The sequence below is a fragment of the Meriones unguiculatus genome, assembly GCF_030254825.1.
Source record: "Meriones unguiculatus strain TT.TT164.6M chromosome 13 unlocalized genomic scaffold, Bangor_MerUng_6.1 Chr13_unordered_Scaffold_28, whole genome shotgun sequence".
Taxonomy (NCBI): domain Eukaryota; kingdom Metazoa; phylum Chordata; class Mammalia; order Rodentia; family Muridae; genus Meriones; species Meriones unguiculatus.
In genome coordinates this window covers 3279034-3294529 of record NW_026843644.1, presented here as the reverse complement: position 1 = coordinate 3294529, position 15496 = coordinate 3279034, and the positions used below count along the sequence as shown (strand labels likewise).

At 36.4% G+C, this 15496-nt stretch overlaps 1 protein-coding gene across 1 annotated transcript in view; it reads right to left on the bottom strand.

The window, feature by feature from the left end:
- Positions 1–1423: 1423 nt before the first annotated feature.
- LOC132650707 (zinc finger protein 431-like) overlaps positions 1424–15496 on the bottom strand; it is a gene marked incomplete at its 3' end in the record, with an annotated part of 30731 nt that continues 16658 nt past the window's right edge. Inside the window, exons 2-4 of the mRNA XM_060376048.1 lie at positions 3935–4054; positions 3662–3722; positions 1424–2300 (exon numbers count right to left, since the gene is read on the bottom strand). Coding sequence (XP_060232031.1) covers positions 1424–2300; positions 3662–3722; positions 3935–4054 — 1058 coding nt within the window. The remainder of the gene's footprint in view (positions 2301–3661; positions 3723–3934; positions 4055–15496) is intronic.

Genomic DNA, 15496 nt, shown 5'->3' with positions numbered 1-15496 from the left:
GTATATAATCGTTCAAAACTAGGTACTTCAAGAATGCTTGATTTGCATTAGATAGCACATTCCTATCATATGAACAAGAGCATAGATCCTAATCATCCTATATTTAAAAGGAGGAGAGAGTTCGCAGGGATCAGTGTCAAAAGCCATCTATGAAATTTGGCTAGTAGCATCTATGTCTAAAGACACTCCCCAGTTGAAGTCAGGCACAGAAAACTCACCCTTACATTGTTACACAACTAGGCCAGCATCAGGGTCATACATGGAAGAGAAAGCCTCCTCCTTCACATCTCAAAATTCAGTCTGGGTTGTGATGGTTTTCAATAGAACCCCTGGAACAATATATATGTATACACAAAGAAACTTCTACAGGTTACCACTATTATATTACTCTCAGAGAACTTCCTGGCTGATGTTAGTTCACCATTCCCTACATATTCATCCACTGGACTGAACTTTTCTTGTCTAAAGTGAGGCAATGGAAAACAGTAAATATTGAGAATCAGATTTATCAATAAGTCTTCCCTAAACACATTTTATAATACTTTTGCATGTAATTGATATTCACCATTCATTGTATTCTTTTTAAAATAATTTTATTTGCTTTAAATTCCAATTGTAGTCCCACTCCCTTCTCTCCCCCATTACTACCCTCCATTCCTATTGCCCCATTCCCTTTCCCCTTCCCCTTCACAAAAGGGAAGTCATTTCCATTGAGCTAGTTTTTCAGTTCTGTTGGATCTCAGTAGACCAAAGAACACAAAGGCCTTTCCATATTGGTTATAGTCAAAGAATTCCTCTCCAGTAAGGATACTTTTATGATGATGATGACTCTAGATTTGTGCAAGGCTTCACCATTTTAACACATTCAAAAGCTCTCTCCAGTATGAATCCTTTCATGATGATGAAGATTATACAAATATGGAATGGTTTCACCATCTTAAAACCACTGTCCATTAGGATTTCTTTCATGATTGTGAGGATGATTCTGAAGTGCAAAAGTTTTTTCACATTGGTTAAAGTCAGATAGCTTCTTTCCAGTATGTTTTCTTGTATGTATTAGGAGATGTTATGTGCAAAGGCTTTGCCACACAGTTAATTCATATGGTTTCCCTCCAAAATGTGTTGTTGTCTTAGGAGATGACTGTAATATGCAAAGGTTTTATCACACTAATTATCCTCACCAGGCTTCTCTCCACTGTGCGTTTTTTCATGTTTCCGGAGACAGCTGTGCAAAGGCTTTATCATATTGGGTATATTCATAAGGTTTCTTTCCAGTATGTGCTCTTTTATGGCTTATGAGATTATTGTGGCGTGCAAAGGCTTTACCACACTCATTACATTCATAAGGTTTCTCTACATTGTGTGTTCTTTTATGGCTTATGAGATGACTGTTTTGTGCAAAGGCTTTACAACACTGGTTACATTTATAAGATTTCTCTCCAGTGTGTGTTCTTTTATGGCTTAAGAGAGTACTGTTTTCTGCAAAGGCTTTGCCACACTGGTTACATTTGTAAGGCTTCTCTCCAGTGTGTGTTCTTTTATGCCGTATGAGAGTACTGTTATGTGCGAAGGCTTTACCACACTGATTACATTCATGAGGTTTCTCTCCAGTGTGTGTTCTTTTATGACTTAAGAGATGATTGTTTCGTGCAAAGGCTTTACCACACTGGTTACATTCATATGGTTTCTCTCCAGTGTGTGTTCTTTTATGCTGTATCAGAGTACTGTTTTCTGCAAAGGCTTTACCACACTGGTTACATTTATAAGATTTCTCTCCAGTGTGTGTTCTTTTATGGCTTAAGAGAGTACTGTTTTTTGCAAAGGCTTTACCACACTGGTTACATTCATAAGGTTTCTCTCCAGTGTGTGTTCTTTCATGGCTTATGAGATGACTGTTCTTTGCAAAAGCTTTACCACACTGATTACACTCATAAGGTTTCTCTCCAGTGTGTGTTCTTTTATGGCTTATGAGATTACTGTTTTGTGCAAAGGCTTTGCCACACTCATTACATTCATATGGTTTCTCTCCAGTGTGTGTTCTTTTATGGCTTATGAGATGACTGTTTTGTGCAAAGGCTTTACCACACTGTTTACATTCATAAGGTTTCTCTCCAGTATGTGTTCTTTTATGCCTTATGAGCTGACTGTTTTTTGTAAAGGCTTTACCCCACTGATTACATTTGTAAGGCTTCTCTCCAGTGTGTGTTCTTTCATGGCTTATGAGAACAGTGGTATGGTGGAAGGATTTACCACATAGAGTGTGTTTAAAAGGTTTCTCTCCAGTACAACTGCTTTCATGCCTGCAAAGATAATTGGCACATGTGAAATATTGACCACAGTCATTTGATTACACTAATAAATATATTTATCTATGTGAATCAATTTTATAATTTGGTCTAATGATAAAAAGAAGAATCAAATCTTAAACTTTTATCATTTTATTTACATTCATGGCATTCCCCTTCATTATGGGTATTTTTGAAGATCTCTGTGATGGTAAGAGCATTTATTATGTGGTTCACTTTTATAGCATCATTTTTCTATAAGAGGTTTTCTCGTGTATATGAAGAGTATTGTAAGAATTCAGAGTTTTACCAAAGCAATCCCATTCACAAATTTTTGTACGGTATGAATGACACTTCATTTACAAAGTGAGCCAGGACAAGCAGAAGAAGTTCCAAATTTCTAGTATTCATAGGTATTTTCAGCAGTATGATTTTGCTAATGAATTCTCAGTGAAGTTGCAAAACCAATTAACTGTTACCTTTTATCACATTCAGAAAATCTACTCAAAGTGGGGACTTTTACAAAATTAATTATTCTTGGAGAAACATAGTTACACTGCTTCTTTCAATATCTCTATGCTCATGTGTCTTATAAACATTGTTACATATGATATACCAATTTAAATTACAAGAATAATAAAAGATTTCCACATTGAATTAACACTTTTTTTTTGTTCAACATAGACATGTCATATAGGGATTAAGGTTTCTCCACAATTTTATTATTGACTCTCAGAAGCTTCTCCTTTCACTAAACTTTACAGTGTTACTACATGAATATGTGTAACACTGGTTGTACTATGAAATATCTGCTCATTAGAAGGTTTTGAAACATACTGATCACCTATTCAATGTGTATACCTCTTACAATATCTGAGTAGATAGAATGAGACTAAACAGATTGGCAGTTTAACTCAGTAGCTGTAATGTCTATATGATTTCAATGGCATTTTTTGTTACAACATTATTTTATTTTCTTCTATCTTAGGGGAGTACCTTGCAAACACAAATCAGATACCTGACATTGAGGTACGTGGAATTATGATATTTTAATGATCATCAGTACACTTAAAGCAGTGCTCTTTTTACACTGTTGCTTTTCTTTAAAACCTCCTGGACACAGCCAGGTGTGCTGGTACATTCCTTTAATCCCAGCATTTGTGGAGGCAGAAGCAGGCAGATCTGTGTGATTTTGAGATCACATTGTTCTAACAAGCAAGTCTAAGTCAAGCCACAGCTACACAGAATAAAAAACTATTTCAAAAACAGAAAATAAAAAGCAGCCAACAAACAAACAAACAAAAAAAAAACAAACTTCCAGGACACATTAAAATTTCTTAAGATTCATATCTATATCAGTGTGCACATAAAGTTACCTTTTATTACTTGTAGAACTTTGAAAATGTTCTTCAATGATACAGTCTTCCAAATTGTAGCCTAAAATAGAGTACCAGAAAATATATATGACTGGAAATATCATATTATTATTAAAGCAAAACTTAAATCACTATCTTCTATGACCCTTAGAACCATACCTGATTTAGTCACCTCATTCCTCCTCATTCTCAATTGGAATCATAGTAAAGGATAAATAACAAAGTAAGACTTGTCTCCTTATTTTAAAAGTGAAAGAAAATTTGCTGTCTTACCTATAGCAGTGAGGTTTTTACAGGTCTCTAGCATCACATCATTGTAGAGTTGTTTCTGTGATGGTTCCAGCAAAGCCCACTCTTCTTGGCTGAATTTCACATGCACATCATTGAAGGTCACTGAATCCTAAAATATGCCATGCATTTGTACAACAGAAAGAGTAGCAACAATATTAATTTATACTTCATTGGCAATAGAATCATATAATTATAGTACTGCTTCCATTTATTTTCTGACACAGAAGTGCTAGTGTTAGATAGTTGGGTGTTGTGCATGAGGTGAACAAGAGGAGAAGAAAAAGCTTAAAGGTTAGATTGTAAGGAAAACCAAAGGCATGCTTTGGAAACCTTTGTTAAAGGCGTTTCATTAGTTTGTAAGGCATGAATATGAATTAGACATTAGTTGGGTTCTTGAGTAATGTATGAATCATCTTTAGTTACTTGGGCAAGTAGGTCAGGACCCTGTCATGAGACAGGTAGAAGGAAAAAACACAGTCATCATATTTTATCTAGCAACAAATGAGATGTGGCTATCAGGTGACACTGAACAGATGGGTGGTGTCAGTCAAAAGACAACATGGCACTGGATATCATGTTTTGACCAGGGATCAGAGATGTGGCATACCAATATATGAAAATGGGGGCTCATATATTTGTGGAGGGGAAATTGTATTACAGTGAATAGATGGATAAAAATAATGTGAGTGGCAAGCAACAATAATCATAGCTGATAACATCATATTTCTGAGTTCCCAGACAAAAGAAAAGGCATAGAACACATGATTATTCTTTGATCATTGTTTTGTATATTTTCCTTTTTAAATCATGTATAGGCTATAGTTTAAAATAAAGATTAAAACTTTTCTATTAAAAAAATAAGTGTGAATGTTATCACTAAGTCATTTTAGAATAAAACGGAATAAAAAAGTTTAACTGTGCCATATCTGAATAGGATAGAGGTTTGGAATACTCATGGCAATTAATGTGGACAAAGACAAACAGAGAGAAGAGAGCAAAATAGAAAGAGAGAGACAGAGACACACAGAGAGAAATTAACAGATGAACAGTACTAAGTACACATCAGAGAAATATGAACAGTTACTAACTACAAAAAAAATGATGGACAAGCTGGGTATATTCTGTCATGCCTTTAATTCCATCACTCAGGAGGCAGACACAGGTATATATTATTTAATTGGATGCCAGCATGATCTATACAAAGAGTTCTAGGACAGCCAGACCTATATAGTAAGACAGAGTCTCCCCTTTAAATCAATAAAACAAACATAAAACATGGAAAGAACTGAGAGGTGTTTACTGAAGCTTCTACAAGGAATTATACATTCACTCCAGTTGTGTATTCAATTTTCAGAAATCTACAATGCCCTAGCTTAAACTGTAACTTTAATAAGATCTTACTAAAAGGAATGCATGTTTAAATAGCTAAAAATAGAAAGATGAAAATATTAGCAATGTAAATGATGATATATGTAAGCAACATAAGGCAGGAGAGATGGCTCAGCAGTGAGGAGTTCTTGCTGCTCTTGCAAATAATTGGTCTGAAATGTCAGTGTTTAACTGGGACCCACTATTATCAATTGCTATAAGTTCATAAGTTCTGAACACATCTTTGGACTACTGTGACGATCAGGCACACAAGAGGTTCATATTCATGACTTCAATCAAAATACTCATATTCAGTAAAAATTAAAAACAAATTCCAGATGGCAGGGCTGATTGCATACTGATCAGTGGGGTAACAGAGACTGCACAGTGACAAATAGTTGGAACAGTTGGTCCCTAAACAACATTGACTGTGTTTACCAGGTGATAAGAAACCCAATGATGAGAAAAACAATTGGGTTCAACCTCAGAGCACCCAGCTAATCCCTGGAAAATTTCCTGGGCTGTTTTGGCAGGAATAAAGTTTTCAAGAAAATAGACCCAAGAAGTGTGTCCTGATCACCTTCCCAGGCTGAACTGTGTGCCCCAGAGCACAAGAGACTGGGAGTCCCACTCTCAAGAAAAACCCACAGGGAAGGAAGCAAGTGGGACTGACTGAATGTCATCCAGTCTATCCATGGAAAAGGTCCTGTAGACTTGCAGGTGCACAGCAGCCATCCCTGAGTGGGACTTCACCCGCCAGACCCACGTAACCAATTCTCCATCACAGACAGAACTGTGTGCCCCAGGGAACTAAAGGATGGGTTTCCCTGTAGAAAGAAAACCCCACAGGGAGGGAAACAGCAGGTCCCAACTTAGAGCACTCAGCTGACCCTCCCACCACCACTACCACCACCACTACCACGACCACATATGGGAATATTATCGGAAAAATTTTCCAGGTTCCTGTCCAGTCACCAGCTTGGAGCCACCATTCGCAAGCAAGTGCCTATGCACTCTACATCCCCCAACAGTACAGACTGGATCTTTCTGTTGGGAGAAAACCCAAAGGTGGGGGAAATATCTGGCCCTACTTTAGGACACCTAGCTCCAGAAAAGTTTCTGGTTATCTACAGGCTCCAGACTCTAGCCTCCTGCTGTACACATGAGAGTGGTGCTCACCTGCCACTGATTACCACCTGGGTACTGGGGCACAGAGCTCCAAACTCAGACCTACAGAAGCCTGGGTTCCCTGAGAACAACCCCCAGATACTGCTCCAAGGGACAACCAGTTATCCCTAACTAAACTGACCAAACCATGGGGTACCCAGATTACAGCTTCAGCTCACTAAATTTACAGCAAGAACCCCAGCATCAGGGCAGCTGTCTCCAGGATTTCTCTGGGTGAGAAGAGAGCCCCCTTGACTAACATGGAAAATTTCCACTAAGGTCTGTATGCCTAAGGTGAGCTGTGACAATTCCTGAAAAACACCTGTCATTCAGTGACCATACCCCAAAAGCTAAGGAAGCCTCCTTTGAAAAAATCTTCTTCCTGCCAAAGGGATTCTCCTTCTCCCCAGCACAGGATTCTAGGAACCACCAGAAACTAACACCCAACACCTAAGATAGCCAAATGGATAAAGGCCAGCATAAAAGCTCAACCAACAAAAGACAGAGCAATATGGCATCTCCAGAACCCAGTTATCCAGGAGCAAGCAGCCCTTGATACCGCAGCATAAAAAACAATTTCAGGCCAATTTCCCTTATGAACATTGATGCAAAAATACTCAACAAAATACTTTGCAAACCCAATAAAAGAACACATCAAAGATATCATCCACTACAACCAAGCAGGCTTCATGGCAGGTATACAGGGGTGGTTCAATATACAAAAATCCATTGATATGATCCACCATATTAACAAATTGAAAGAAAAATAAACACATGATAATCTCCTTAGTTGCTAAAAAAGCATTTGAAAAAATCCAGCATCCATTCATGTTTAAAGTATTGGAGAGATCAGGGATAAAGGGCACATACCTAAACATAGTAAAGGCAATATACAACAAGCCTATAGCCAACATCAAGCTAAATGGAGAGAAAATTAAAGCAGTCCCACTGAACTCAGGGACAAGGCAAGGCTGTCCACTCTCTCCATATCTCTTCAACATAGTTCTTGAAGTCCTTACTAGAGCAATAAGACAATTAAAGGAGATCAAAAGAATACCAATTGCAAAGGGAGAAGTCAAAGTATCACTATTTGCAGATGATATGATAGTATACCTGAATAACTCCAAAACTTCTACTAGGGAACTTCTACAGATGATAAACAGCATCAGCAAAGTGGCTGGATACAAAATTAATTCATAAAAAATTTAGCCCTCCTGTATACAAAAGATAAAAGGGCTGAGAAAGAAATCAGGGAAACAACACCCTTCGCAATAGCCTCAAAGGACATAAAGTACTTTGGTGTGACCATAATCAATTAAGTCAAAGACTTGTATGAAAAAACTTCAAGTCTCTGAAGAAAGATTAGAAGAAGATATCAGAATATGGAACTATCTGATACTCATGGCTTGGCAGAGTTAACATAGTAAAAATGGACATCTTACCAAAAACAATCTACAGATTCAATGCAATTTCCATCAAAATACCAACAGAATACTTTACAGACCTTGATAGAAGAGTTCTCAACTTCATATGCGATGCAATGAAAGCAGTCCTAAGAGGAGTTTGAATAGCAACAGAGGCCATCATAAGCTATTGGAGACATCTCATACAAGCAACTTAATGGTATACCTGAAAGACCTAGGAAAAAAGAAGCAGACACACCCAGCAAGAGTAGACCACTAGGAAAAAACAAACTCAGGGCTGATATCAATAAATTAGAAACAAAGATAATAATTCAAAGAATCAACGAAACCAAGAGCTAGTTCTTTGAGAAAATAAAAAACACAGACAAATTCTTAGCCAAACTAAGTAAATGGTAGAAAGATACTATCCAAACCAACAAAGTCTGAAAGAAAAAGATATAATAGACACTGAGAAAATCCAAAGAACCATTACCTTTTATGTCAAAAGCCTATATGCCCCAAAATTTGAAAATCTAAATGAAATATACAATTCTATTTAAAATCCACTTAGCAAAGTTGAATCAACATCAGGTAAAGATATTAAACAGTCTTATAGTAAATAAGGCAATAGAGGCATCCATCAAAATACTCCCAACCAAAAAAAAGCCAAGGGCCAGATAATTTCAGAGCAGAATTCTACAAGACCTTCAAAGAAGAGTGAATACTGATATTCTCCAAATTATTTCATAAAATAGAAATGGATGCAACATGACCAAATTCCTTTGGTGAGACCACAGTCAACTTGATAAATCCTCAAAGATCCCCAAAAAGAAAGAGAACTTCAGACCAATCTCTTTTATGAACAATGATGTAAAAATACTCAATAAAATACTTGCAAACCAAATCCAAGAACATATCAAAGGTATCATCCACCATGACCAAGTAGGCTTCATCCCAGGCATGCGAGGGTGGTTAAGTATATGGAATCCATCAATGTAATCCACTGTATAAACAAATTGAAAAAAAAGCCATTTCGTTAGATGCTGAAAAAGCATTTGACAATATCCAACAGTTATTCTTGTTTAAAGTCTTGGAGAGACCAGGGACAAAGGCACATATCTAAAAAGAGTAAAGATAGTATACAGAAAATATACAGAATAGTATATAGCTAACATCAAACTAAATGAAAAGATTGTTAAGTCAATTCCACTGGACTTGGGGAAAAGACAAGGCTACACACTCTCTCCAAATCTCTTCAATACAGTACTCAAAGTCCTATCTAGGGCAATAAGACAACTAAAGGAAATTAAGGGGATACAAAGTGATAAGGAAGAAGTCAAAGTATCTCTATTCACAGATGATATGACAGTATACAAAAATGACCCCCAAAATTCTACTGTAGGGAACCTCAAAAAATACACTCCTGTATGCCAAAGACAAATGGACTGAAAAAAAATAGGAAAATAACACCCTTCACAATAGGCATTAAAAAAAATGTATTTTGGTGTTATCCTCAACAAGCCAGTAAAAAGCCTATATGAACAACAACAACAACAAAACCAAAAACTTCAAGCCTCTGAAGAAAGAAATTGAAAAAAGAAACCAGAAGATAGAAATATCTCTCGTGCTCATGGATCAGTAGGACCAACATAGTAAAAATTGCCATCATAACAAAACAATCTACAGATTCAATGATATTCCCATCAAAATATCAACACAATTCATTAAAGAACTTGAAAGAACAATTCTCAGCTTCATATGGAAAAATAAAAAAGCCAGAATAGCTAAAACAATCTTGTACAATAGGAGATCTTCAGGAGGTATCACCATTCTTCATCTCAAGCTCTATTATAAATCAATAGTAATAAAAACTGCATGGTACTATAATAAAAACAATCAGTGGATCAATGGAATTGAAGTGAAGACACATAAATAAACCCACACACCTATGGCCACTTGATTTTTGACAAAGAAGCCAAAACCATGCAATGGAAAAAGGACAGCATCTTCAACAAACAGTGCTGGTCTAACCTGAAGTTTACATGTGGAAAAATGAAAATAGATCCATATTTATCACCCTGCACTAAACTGCAGTCCAAGTTGTTCAAAGACCTCAACATAAAACCAGATACACTAAATCTGTTAGAAAAAATAGTGGGAAAGATCCTCGATCTCATTGGCATAGAAGGTAACTTCCTCAACAGAACACCAAGAACACTGGCTCTAAGATCAAGAATTAATGAATAGGATCTCATGAAACAAAAAGCTTCTATGAAGCAAAGAACTCTGTCAATAGAACAAAATGACTGCCTACCGACTGACAAAAGATCTTCACCAACCCTTCATACAACTGAAAGAGCTAATAAACAATATATATAAAGAGCTGAAGAAATTAAACTCCAATAATCCAAATAATCCAATTTAAAACTGGGGTACAGAACTATACAAAGATTTCTCCACAGAGGAATATCAAATGGTGGACATTAAATGCTCAATATCTGTAGTCATCATGGAAATGCAAATGACATTCCATCTTAAACCCATCATGGCTAAGGTCAAAACCTGAAGTGACAGCAAGTTACTGAGAATGTGAAGAAAGGAACACTCCTCCATTGCTGTGGGAGTGAAAACTTATACAACTGCTTTAGAAATGAATCTGATACTTTCTCAGACAATTAGAAATAGTGTTACTTCAAGACCCAGCTATACCATTTCTGGGCATATATCAAAAAGATGCTCCACCATTCAACAAAGATATTTGCTCAACTGTGTTCATAACATTTATATTCATAATAGCCATAATAGGGAAACAAACTATATGTCTCTCAACCAAACCATTGTTTTACAGAAATTGTGGTACATTTACACAATGGAATGCACCTCGGGTATTAAAAAAAAAGGAAACTATAAAATTTTCAGGCAAGTAGATGGAACTAGAAATGATCATCCTAAGTGAGTTATTCCAAAACCAGAAAGACATGCATGGTATATACTCATTTGTAAATGGATAATGGCCATAATATAGGATAAACATACTACAATCTATAGACCTAAAGGAGCTAAATAAAAAGGAGGACCCTATGGAGGATGCTTAATTCTTATGCAAAAGTGCAAATAAAATCGACACCAGAAGTGACTGAGGAGAGGGAAGAGGATGAGAGCCTAACATACATATCCTCTGAAAGACGCCCAGCAGGGGTTCGAAACAGATGTGAAGATTCACAGCCAAACTTTGGGTAGAGCACAGGGAATCATAGGAAAGAGTGAGAGGATAAAATGTAGAAAGACCCAGAGCTGGCAGGACCTCCATAAGAAGACCAACAAGGACAACAAATCTGGGCCCATGGGGACTTGCAGAGATTGATGGACCCACCAAAGACCATTCATGAAGAGGAAACAGACCCCTGCTCAGATGTAGCTGATAGGCAGCTCAGTCTCCATGTTTGATCCATAGTAAGGGGAGAAGGGGCTGGCTTTGACATGGACTCTGTTGTGTGCTATTTGATCATTTCCCCTTGGTGGAGGGGCATTGCTATGCCACAGAGGAAGAGGATGCAGGAAGTCCTAGTGAGACTTGATAGGCTGGGTTCAGATGGTAGGAGAGGAGGGTTCCCTGTATCTGAGATATAGGAAATGGGATAAGGAGGAAAAAAATGGAGGGTGAGACAAGGAAAAGTCAAGGGAGAAGATTACAATTGGGATGTTAAGTGGATAAATTATTTTTTTAATTTAATTAAGTTATTTATTACAATGTGTTCACTTTGTATCCTTGCCATAGCCCCCTCCCTCATCTTCTGCCAGTCCCACCCACCCTCCTTCTTCTGCTCCTATGCCCTTTCTCTAGTCTCCTAATTGGGGAGGGATTCCTTCCCTTCTAGATTATCAGGTCTCATCAGACCTCATCAAGGTCATCCTCTGTGGCCTTGCAAGGTTGCACCACCCAGGAGGAGGTGATCAAAGACTCAAGTTCATGTCAGAGAATAAATAAAAACAAAAAACAAATTTAAATTAAAAATAAATTAAATGTGAATAAAACAAACAAAATTAAAATAAAACAAATACAACTGGTAAGAAGAGCGTCACACACCTACAATTCAATGACTCGGAAAGCTCAGATAGTATTAGTGTCATGAATAAAGGGCATCCTAAGAAATTAAATATACTCCCTGCCAAATTTCAAATGCAAGATGTTGATGAATATCAACACAATAACCTATGCTTAAATATACAAAACAAAAGAAAATAAATACCTAAAACTCTATATTCCATGCTCAGCAGCCAATGATGGTGATGTTGATGCCAGGCATGTTGGCCTAGATTTAAGCCCAACACTTGACTTGAGTTAGAGCTGTTAAGTTCAAAACCAGCCTGGTCTACATACAAACTTTCAGGAAACATCCAGGAACTCTGGAACATTATGATAACACAAAACATACTAATACTCAGATTAGAAGAAGAAGGATGAGATCAAAGTTCCAGAAGATATTTTCAACAAAATCATACAAGAAAAATTTCTTAACCTAAAGAAGATGTCTATGAAGGCACAAGAAGCATAAAAACACCAAAGAGACTGGACCAGAAAAGAAAGTCCTCTTAGCACAGAATAATCAAAATACAAAACATGCAGAACAAAGAAAGAATATAAAAAGCTGCAACTGAAAACAAAAACAAAAACAAAAACAAACCAAACTAACCAACCAGACAAACCAAACAAAACAAAACAAAACAAAAAATAACCCACAAAAACCAACCAAAAAATGCAGATCTATTGGAATTAATCCTGTATTCTCAGTAAAAATGCTAGAAGTTGAACAGCTTAGACAGAGTGCTTCTGACTCTAAAAAACTACAGAAGCCAAGACAAATTACTAATCATGCCCAGAAAGTTTCAATCAGCAAATGAAGAAAAATAAGATGTTTCATGATAAGGTCAAATTTAAACAATATGTATCTATAAATATAGCCCAACACAGGGTGCTAAAATCACCACCACCACCACCACCAAAATACCAGGATTTACAATCACTGTTTGTTGATATCTCTTAATACCATTGAGCCAAATTCACCAATAAAAAGACACAGGCTCACAAAAATGGATGATAAAACAAAATCCACCCTTCTTCTAAATACATCAAACACAGCTTCACATCAAGATAGACATTATCTCAAGGTAAAGGGTTGGAAAAGATATTCCAAATAAATGAATTAGAGTATCAAGCTTGTAAAGCAATTTTAATATCTAACAAAACAGACTTCAAAATCAACTAATCAAAAGATGGCAAAAGACATGACATATTAAAAAAACATCCAGCAATATAACATTTCAATACTTAACATCAATGCCCCTAACCTAAGAGCACCCAAGTTATAAAAGAAACACTTCTGCAGCTGGCATCACATCCTGGCCCTCATAAACCGATAGGGGAAGACTTCAATATATCACTCTCACCAATGGACAGGTCCTCCTGACCAAACTGAACAGAGAAATGGTCCAGATAACTGACATCAAAACACTACCCAAATGATGTTTACAGAACATCCACCCAAACAAAAAGATTGTTCCCTCTTCTCAGCAACACATATATTGTTCTCCAAAATTGATGATATACTTGAACTGTGGAAGTCTCAAAAGATATAAGAAACTTTCAATAACCTCCTGCATCCTATCAGACCACTAAGGTTTAAAGCAGCACATCACCAATAACAAAAACAACAGAAAGCTTACAAACTCATAAAAATTGAACAACACTCTATTAAATAAAAATTGGATCAAAACTGAAATAAAGAAAGAAATTAAAGACTTTCTAATAGTCGATGAAATGAATACATAAGATATCAAAAGTCATAGTACACAACGGAATTGTTGACCAGAAGACAGTTCATACCACTAAGTACATTCAGAAAAAATAATCAGAAAGATCTCTTAGTAGCAACTTAACAGCACACCTAAATACTCTAGAAAAAAAATGAAGTAAACAAAACTAAAAGGAGTAGACAGTGAGAAATTACTGAACTATGTCTTCACTGGTAAAACCAAATGTTAGCACAGGAAAAGAAAGGAGGATCCTAACAAAATTGATAATGATTAGATTTTAATAGTGGAGATCTCCTGAATAAGCAGAGGTAACTTTTCATCAGACAGTGTGGTCATTCACTCCAAACTAACTTAATAAAGACTGAAGTTTTTTTTTTCTTAAATAAAAAAAGATACTTTTGTTGTTTCATATTAAAAACAGTTAAGAGCTTTAAAAAGTTTTAAGTAAATTCTAAGGTATAAATTTTTTGAGTTGGAATAATTTGAAGTGACTATAACATATCTGAGCAGCATGGTGATAGACCATGCATTTAATCCCAGAAGAGACAAGCAGTTCTATATTAATTAGTTGTTTTCTAAATTCAGGAGTTACAATGACAGGGTGTTGGTGGTTCATAGCCTTAATCCCAGCATTTGGGAGGCACGTGCCTTTTCATACCACCTGGGAGGCAGAGGCAGGCACACAGGATTTACACTGATTTTATTTAAAAGCTGCTTGTAAAAGGCAGGCTGAAAATCAAAGTGAATATCCTTTATTATCTAGAAATAAATACACTTTAAGGTATATTTGGAAACTTTCAAAGATTTTTTTTAACTTTAATTGAGATATACTTTTTCTATTTCGAAAAAACCATTTTGCTCTATAAAAGATATAACATGCCTAAAAAGCTACAACCCTCACCCCAGAATTAGGGATGGGGCAGGGTTTTGATTTAATCTTTTCAGGAGAATAAAATCATCCAACTAAAGAATATGGAGACCACTGGACACATGAAACTTCTGAAGAAAATGACAGATCACCAAAAAAATGTGAAAAGAAGAGTAAACTGGCCAACTGGTATCACTCACCTTCATGTTATCTCTTCTGTCTTCTACAGACATAAGTGCAAATTGTCTTTATGTGATTGCTAAAGAACAATCCAAAGTCTCTATCTCATATCAGAAAAGCCACCTGGTAAGAAACAGAGGAAAACAGAAAAATAAGGGATGATTCCATTGCCATGAATCTCATAATCTTCTGGCATGATGTGACTTTTGTACTTACTACAAACTTCAATAATCAAGAATGTGTACAGTGTTTGTGAAAGAATAAGGGGGTGAGAAAAAAAGCCAAAAAATAAGCCTAAAATATAGCCAAGCTAACATGAAAAGACATAAGTAACTTCTAGCATGAAAAATTGGCATGGAACCAGAGATACCTTTGATTTTCTAATTAATACAAATTAAATAAACACAGATTTCACAACTGCTAGAAGACAAACTCAAAGTGACACATAAACAGTTATATTTTCCTGACCCTCCAGCTACTACTAACCTCCTTTACAGAGAGTCCTTTTGCTTTAGAAGTCTCTTAAAAAATGGAGGTGATCATAAGCTGGGCTATGGCTTGCAGTCCCTCATGTCCCCTTGTGGGTTCAGGCACAGCCCAGCCCTTGCAGACACTCACACACAAAAAATGATGGAGAATAATTTAGTTTCTGTTTCCTTCAGCATGATTTATGTCACAATATGTGGAATCTTTCCTATCCTCATATTTAAAACCAGGCACACCTGACAAAATTCTGCATCTCAG